At 43.2% G+C, this 8579-nt stretch overlaps 1 protein-coding gene across 1 annotated transcript in view; it reads right to left on the bottom strand.

Annotated features, from left to right (window-relative positions):
• Positions 1-1823: 1823 nt before the first annotated feature.
• The window catches only part of BTG4 (BTG anti-proliferation factor 4), a 29070-nt gene continuing 22314 nt past the window's right edge, over positions 1824-8579 (bottom strand). Inside the window, exon 6 of the mRNA XM_006217877.2 lies at positions 1824-1984. Coding sequence (XP_006217939.1) covers positions 1975-1984 — 10 coding nt within the window. The 3' untranslated portion in view covers positions 1824-1974. The remainder of the gene's footprint in view (positions 1985-8579) is intronic.

The following is an 8579-nucleotide window of genomic DNA, read 5'->3' as shown; positions in this document are numbered from 1 at the left end:
TTATCATGGCGCACTGACATGGGTTCAGTGGCGTAACACCCAGGACTAGAAGCATCAGAATTCCTCCTTGCCAATCATCCCTTTCTCCCCACCCCCATCCTAAGGTTCCCAGAGGACACTAATGAACTCATCTACAAAGCAGAAACAGACCCACAGACATAGTAAACAATCTTATGGTTACCAGGGGAAAGGGGGTGGGAAGGGGTAAACTGGGGAGTTTGAGATTGACAAATGTTAACCACTATATATAAAAATAGATTTAAAAAAACAAATTTCTTCTATACAGCACAGGGAACTATAGTCAATATCTTGTAATAACCTTTAATGAAAATGAATATATGTGTGTATGTGTATATATATATATATTTATATATATGCATGACTGGGACGGTATACTGTACAACAGAAATTGACACACTGTAACTAACTATACTTCAATTTAAAAAAAAAGATTCCAAGGGATTTTTCCATATAAGGAATAACAAACAGAAATCAAAGTCTCACTGTAATAATAACTTGGCCAATTCCCTAAAGGGAATTCCTAAACGCCCTGTCTCCCCACTGAACGCTGAATCTAAATCTTGGAGTTTTACCCCAGCCACATATTGCAAGGAATTAATGGAAAAGGTTGAGACACAGGGAGACAGAGGAAACAGAGAGAAAGAGGATCTTGCCCCAGAAAGGAACTCCAGATCACTTTGCCAAAAACACCTCTCGAAGCTGGAAAGAGAATGTGGCTGGCCTGAGCCATTTCTAATGACTGGGGCTGAAATGCTTTTCCATGAAGATTGGCAGGAGAGCCTGAGGCACAACATATATATAGCACAGGAGGATGGATGGATGGATGGATGAGGGGATGGATGGAGGAGGGAGGGATAGAGGGAGGGAAGGATGGACAGATTGATACAAATACACCTTTTCCTAAGCTGAATTTTGTTGTTGTTTTTATTAGTATAGCATCACTATACAGAAAAGCCAGTGAAATTATCACTGTTTTCTCTTGATGTCTGTAGCCCCAAAAAGCTCTTTGCAGGATCTCCCAAAACCTCAGATAATGCAGAAGGAAGAGCTGGTAACTGTGCAATCCACAGACCTTTCTGCCAGGGAGTTTGTGGTCTACCAGCACGGCCTCTCCATCCTGCACCTCCTCATCCCCCAGCTTCATGTGAGTCTGGCGACTGGCCTCTCTGTGCAGCGGTCACCCATGGAGCCAAGGAGGTCAGGGTGGCCAGGAAGGAGGCTTTGAGGTGGTGGATAGTCCTTAGGATGAAGTACCCGGAACAGGGGACTTTCTAAGTCTCTCCTTTAGGGGGCCTGATGGGAGTCACTTCACAACCTAAGGTCTGATCTCTCAGATGATAGGACAGCAAGTGGAATGAATCCAGCACTTTGTGCAGGACAGAAAATGCTCTTTTAATTTGCATTAATGAACTCATCTAATCTTCACAAAAACCCTACGACAAAGATACTATCATGTTTTTACCTCATTTTAAAATGGAGGGGAAATACATAAGGTGGTTGAGTAAACTTACCCAAGAATGTACAATAAAAGGGTGGAGCCAGGTTAGAACCCAGGCATCATGGCCGGAGAGCCCTCGCGCCTGACTGCCACTCTACCTCTGTTTAGAAAAGCAGTAAGTCAATGCTTATAGTTCTCCTGAATTTCAAACACCGAGTTAAATACTCTTTCCATTGTTCGTATGTCGTACAATCGACTTAACCTGCTCAATTTAAATTGATGTTCCAAAGCATTTACTTCCCATTACTTTGGTTGGTGCTATGTAACTGAGCTGCATGAGAATTTTTTTAGCAAAAGGATGGGTTTTGGTTTTGTTTTCATTTTTGTTTCTTTGCAGGCTCCAGAGATCACCCTGCAGATTGCTTCCCGTCTTCCTGCCTTGGAAGCTTCAGACAATGCCTTCCAGGGTTCCTTCTTCTATCAGGTCCTTCAAATTCCCAGCCCCAGATGTGGGTTTATAGAATTCTAGGGTCTTATAAAGAGAGAAGCCAAAAGAACAAATGTCATAAACGTTTTTCTCTCTCAAGTCCTCACATATTTTATTTCCTCTAGGTAATAAGTCATTTAGCTAAGGCATAATAAATGTCACCATGTAAGAGCTTTCTCTAATTAGTGAAATGACTCCGTCCTGGGCTGGTGCCCAGAGACTCATAATGGCTCTGCGCCCATTAATGAATTTCTGTCACTACCAAAGCCAGTTGGTTCCAGGCTGGTGTTTCCCGTAAGAGTCACGGTTCCAGCTTCAGGAACTCCTGCACAGTCAGCACCTTTCTACAGAGAGGGATCTAACTTGTTCCTGCCCTGGAAGTTCCTCAGATATGTAGACTGTCAGTGCCTAGGTGGATATGGACCTTAAATACTCAGACACTGCATTGGTAAACACTATGTGAGAGGCAGAACTGCTAACCAATGTTAGAGGATGAGGAAATGATTTATACTTGACTAGTAGGTTGTTAGGCGATTTAGTAAGACCAAAAACGACTCATATGTTGTATTCTTCAGGCATTACTTCACTTGATCCTCAAGGCAATCTATGAAAGAGGCAAGAATTTAATCCCATTTTACTGATGGGAAAACAGACCGGATTCACTGAGTGCTGAGTGCCAGGCACTTGGCCGTGTGTCTCATGTATTATCTCACTTGTAACTTTCAGGAGCCCAACCCCAAGGGATGTGTGCTCTTGTCATTTCCATTTTATGAATTAGGAAATTGAGGCCCAGAGGGGCCCAGTGACTTGCCCAAGATCACAGTGTAGCAAGAGTTGAAACTCAAGCCCAGGTACATTTGACACCAAACTCATTTTTTAACCACCAGTCTGTGCTGCCACCCACAGCTGGTTCCAGAAACTGATCTCAGACTGATTCCAAACCATCCAAGGCTTTTCTGTGCCAACCTATTGTCTCTTCAGAGGATGAACAAGGAGTTATTTCAAATCAACTAGACAAGACAGGAGATTTGAGAACTTGATTACAATAAAGTCATGAAAGGCAAGGAAAGTCTGAAAGCCCCTAAGGCAGTGCTTCTCAAACTGCGGTCCTTGGACCCCGTGAACCAGCCATCTGGGAATCTGGTCAAAATGGAAATGCCAAGCCCCACTTAAAGCCCAGGAAACCAGAAATTCTGGGGTGGGCCCCCAAAGTAGAATCGCCCTCACGTGATTCTTACTCACACTAAAGTTTGAGAACTGCTGTGTAAGGAAATAATAATTGGATGACATTGATTTAAAAAAAAAAACAGAAACATGAAAGGGGAGGGTATAGCTCAGTGGTAGGGCACGTGCTTAGCATACATGAGGTCCTGGGTTCAATCCCCAGTACCTCCATTAATAAATAAACCTAATTATTTCCTCCCCCCTACCATTTTTTTAAATAGATACATGAATGATTTTTCTCTGAATTTCCAATTGTTTATTTTCTGTAAGCTAAGGGTAGCAAAAAAAATTGCGAGACAGTGGAGAAAATGATTTATTCAGAGAGCTGAGCTAAAACAGTCCCTTTTCCCTTGACATCTGAATCTTGCCTTCAGTAAATTTCCATTAGGCCCAGGGAGTCTCTGATGTTATGATTCCAAAAGTTGTTTTACATCATATAAAACTAGAAAAAGGAAGAGGCAGTAAAAATGTTCCCTGAGGGTGACATCTCTGGGTTTGGGTATTTTCTCCGCTCAGAGTGCTGAAAACACACTGTTTGTTGGGAGAGAGTGTTTGGCATCGGTGGGAGGTTTCGTTCTGCTGTTGATCCACTGCCTGGCCCACATCGCTGCCCAGGACCTCCACCAGGACTCCAACCCTGCCTTCCTGAGGTCCTTTTACAAGGTATTTATAACACGCACGGGGCTTTTTGATTCTCCATCTCTGTGACTCACAGCCCAGTCCCCAGGAGAGTAAATGCCATAAGCTTGGTAACATTTCAAATCTACTTCAATCCCACTGGTGGCCTTTGGTTCCTCCTGCCTGGCCAAGAAGAGTTTCCCAATCAAATTTCCTGTGGCAGCGTATGACCAAGTGCATGCACCACACTAAGAATGCTGGAGAGACGTGATCTTCCTGTGAGAACAGCGTCACAGCTCTCTATGGGAATTTCACTGTCAACACGTAAACTTCACCAGAATCACAAATGACAGTGGTAACCTGCGATGAGAGCAAGTAAAGATGACAAATCGCAAACCCCGCTTTGCTTTCAACTATTATTGTAAAACTTAAATAGCAATTGCCTGGAAGCCGAAGTGATCTGCCCCCTGACCTTTTCCTTGACCAGGGGTTGAAGGCTTATTTCAGGGAAGCATTCTCCATCACACTGCAAATGTCAGCAGCTTCCCGGGACAGTCAGCTTGACCAAAGCCTAAGGGCTATTCTGCTGGACGAGCAGCCCACCTCCGAAACAGGAAGGGATCTTCTCTCTAAGCTCATTGAAGGGAAGCACCAGTCTCACCTGGAGCCAGAGTCATCAGAAGAGGTAACTGGCTTCAACTTGCGCAGCACGCGGTCTCGATTAAAATCGACCCCTCACGGAGTAAATGCCTCAGGGTGCGACCCAGTCAGATATTTCTGGCCTCTCTAGGTGGTGCACTGGCTTGACGCTCAGGCTGCTTCTCAAACCACAAGAGAAGAAGAAGATGGTCTTCTTAAAAAGACCATCTCCCATTAAAGGTCACTTCATTCTTGAGTTATAAACAAGAACATACCTTTTTTCATTATGTATATAAAGCTTCATCAATTTCAAGGCATATTTTATATAGTAGATATATATACACACATATATGTAGTCTCATTTGACCCACCCAGCAATCCTGCAAGATAGGAAGCATAAACGTTTTTAGTTACATTTTGTACTTAAGGAGAGATTAAGCAACTTGACCCAAACTGTATGGCTATTTCTGGTGGTAGATCTGAGGCTAGATTCTGGATGTCCTGACTCCTAAGTAAATGTTCCGTGTACATCTCTCTGAAATCAAATCTCCATTAGTTACTGAGTCAGAGATTTATTTTGTGGCTGTTGATGGTGATGGCGACATTGGTCACCCAGATCACAGAACCGTTACACTCTAGCTCCTGTGAAACTCAGAGAAGGGTCAGTTCTCTGTCCTCACCTGACAGCAGCATTTGACACACGTGGTCCCTTCCTCCTCCTGTTCCATCTTCTTTACTTGGTTCCCAGGACACTGGCTTCCTCTGGTTTTCCTCCAACCTCTCTGACTGTTCCCTGTCAGCCTCCTCTGCTGACCCTCCTCTTCTTCTTTATGTTAAAGGGACAGGATTCAGTCTGTCCTCTAGTCATTCCCCTTGGGGTTCTCATCCAGTCTTCTAGCTTTAAATCCCATCTATATGTCAACAACTCTCAAATTTTTATCTCCAGCCCCAACGCAACTCTCTAACTCAACTCATACATCCAACTTACTAGCCACCTTCACTGGTAAGTCTAATAACATGCCCCAAACCAGTTCTTTCCAAACCTGCTCCATCGGCACCTTCCCCATCTCAGTTGATGGCAACTGTATGCTTCTGATTTTTCAGGCCAGAGCCTTCCTTAAAACCTCTCTCTCTGTTATGTTCACCCCACAACCAATTCATCGAGAAATTCTTCAGAAACTCTTCCTTCACAAACTCTGCCTTCAAGTATATCCATCACCTGCCCACTTCTCATCACCTATGCTGCGGCCAGCCTGGTGCAAGGCATCGCTTGCCTGGACTGCTACCAGACTTACTGATCATCCTGAGTCCGAGCTTGCCTCTCTTCAGTCTAGTCTCACACAGTCTCAGAGTCATCCTTTTAAAATGAAAACTGGGGCTGCTCAAAATCCCGGTGTGGTCCCCATTTCACGTGAGTAAAAGCCAAGGAAGCCGAGTCCCTCTTGCATCTCACTCCCTCACCTGCTACTTTCCCCCTCATTCACTCAACTCCAACCACACTTTCCTCCTTGCTGTTCTTCAGACTTACCAGGGACACTCCCGTCTTAAGGGTTCCCTCTGCCTGCAACACTCCCTCCTCTAAGGCAGTAGCTCCCAACCAGGAGCAACCTTATCCCCGACAGGACATATGGTAATGTCTGGAAATATTTTTGATTGTCCGACTCAGAGGAGGGGAATGTTGGCAGGCGGAGGCCAGGGATGCTGCTAAACATCCTACAAGGCCCAGGACAGCCCCACAACAAAGAGGTACCCATCCCAAAACGTCCGTAGTGCTGAGGCTGAGAAACCTGGATCTGTGCCTGACTCCCTTGCCTCCTTCATGTCTTTGTTCAGTGTCATCTTCTCAATGACTCCCCTGACTGGCCCATCTTAATCTGCAACCCTCTTTACCCACTTTTCCTTACTCTTCTCTGCTTTTCTTTACCCTGTATCATGTCCTAACCTTCTACATCATTTACTTACTTTGACATATTACTTTTCTTCCCCTGCTGGAATATAAGCCCCACGAGGGCAGAGCTGTTTGCTGTACTTTTCCTGTTGTAGCCCATGTGCCAGGCTCAGAGCAGGCTTTCAGTGTATTTACCGTGCTGATGGATGGATTTGTATGGCCTGGATGCTATGTACTGAAACATTTCGGTCTATGAGACCTAGCTAGAGGGCAGATAATCGCAAACACTGCGTACCTGCCACTTGCCATGTGTCAGGTGTTCTGCTGAGAGGTTTTTATTTTTAACTTAGACATGTAAGGTTTTTTTTTTAATGAAGTACAGTCAGTTACAATGTGTTAATTTCTGGTGTACAGCACAATGTCCCAGTCATGCATATACATACACATATTCATTTTCATATTTTTATTAAAGATTATAAGATATTGAACATAGTTCCCTGTGCTACACAGAAGAAACTTTTTTAGACATATAAGTTTTTTTAAGTTTTTTTAATTGAGCTATAGTCAGTTTACACTGTTGTGTCAATTTCAGGTGTAAGCACAATTCTTCATATGTGAATATACCTATATTCATTTTCATATTTTTTCACCGTGAGCTACTACAAGATATTGAATATATTTCCCTGTGCTATACAGTATAAACTTGTTTGTCTATTTTATATATACCAGTCAGTATCTTCTGCTGAGGGTTTTACACGCATTATCTCATTTAATCTTCCTCATACCCTGATAAGGTAGATGCTGCCTTTAGTCCTAACTTACAGATGAGAAAACTGAGGCTTGCAAGTGTTAAAAACAACTTCCCCGAGACAGAGAGAGTTGTGGAGCTGGGACGTTAGTACTTTGCCAACCACCATCTAGAAAGAGCTCTTATTTTATTTTAAAAGCAGAATTGTACATAGTGCTGTCAGGTACTGGCTAAGAAGAACCAAGAATATGTAAAAGAAATGACAGCAAAGGTATTAATTATATTATCATTTATCCCCCACATTGTCTACAGTATATTAAGAAAAACAAAGACCGCCTCCTCTTCACCAATATGGAACATTTCCTGAAAAGCATCCTCGATGCAGAAAAACCAAGAGATCAGCTTGGGGGTGAAGATAAGGTGAGATGCCCGTATGAGCTACAGCACTGGGACCGTACTTTGCTGTATACAGTGGAACTCTTTGTTGTGTGTGTTTTGGCCATTCTTATAGCTGAACACATCAGCAGAACAAAGGATTGGAAATTGATGGTGGTATGAACAGGTAACATCATCAGTCACTTATTTAAAAACTTTACCAACAGATGGTAGATCTTAGATGTCAGAGTTAATCCCCCTGCCTTCCGGCACGTCAGGAATTAATCCTAGAGAACAGGACTGAGACTTAGACCTGCCCTGGTTCACCCAGCCAGAAGAAGCCAGGCAGTAACTAGAACTTGGGTCCCCTGTCTTCTCATTCAGGGTTTCTCCCCCAGTACCATAATAATACCCACTGCTGTTTCATAAGGTTGTTTTTAATCTTAAGCATTTAAAATGTTGCTGTATCTTTAAAAACCAACAAATATTTTTGTTCCAAATGACCACCACTAATATGTTGTAATGTATAACTAGGCCAGAGGAAACTCCCGAACATCTTCATTTTCTCATGCAGAGCACTGACCCAAACACACTGAGATCAAGATCAGAACCTAGCAACCTAGCAAAGTAACTGAGCAGCGACTCCAGCCCCGGGTCCCAGTCCACCTTAAAGTTATCACCAGTGTCTGGGGTGAAAACTACTCTTAAAACTTTATTCAAATGTAACACAACATTTAAAACTACACATCACAAATGTGCACCCCATGAACTATCCAAAGTAAACACTCCCAAACAAGCATCCGGATGAAGAAACAGAACATGGCCAGCTTCCCAGAAGCACCCCAGTTCTCCTTTGTCTGGGCACCCATATCCCCTGAGAGTTGTCACAATCCTGACTCCAAACATTGTAAATTGTTTTTGCTTATTCATGAATTTTATATAAATAGAGTCATAAGCTATGAATTAATTTGTTGCTCATGTTTGTGAGATTCATCCATACTATTGCAGGTGGCTGTGGTTTGTTGATTCTCCTTGTTGTAAAGGATTCCACTGTGCAGATCTATCCCAATGTATCCATTCTTTCTAAACTGATGCACATGTGGGTATTTTCCAGGTGGGGGTTATTAAAAATAGTCCTGTG

The sequence above is a fragment of the Vicugna pacos genome, chromosome 33 (assembly GCF_048564905.1).
Source record: "Vicugna pacos chromosome 33, VicPac4, whole genome shotgun sequence".
Lineage (NCBI taxonomy): Eukaryota > Metazoa > Chordata > Mammalia > Artiodactyla > Camelidae > Vicugna > Vicugna pacos.
Note: the sequence above shows the minus strand (reverse complement) of the source record. Positions and strands in the feature narration are given on the sequence as shown.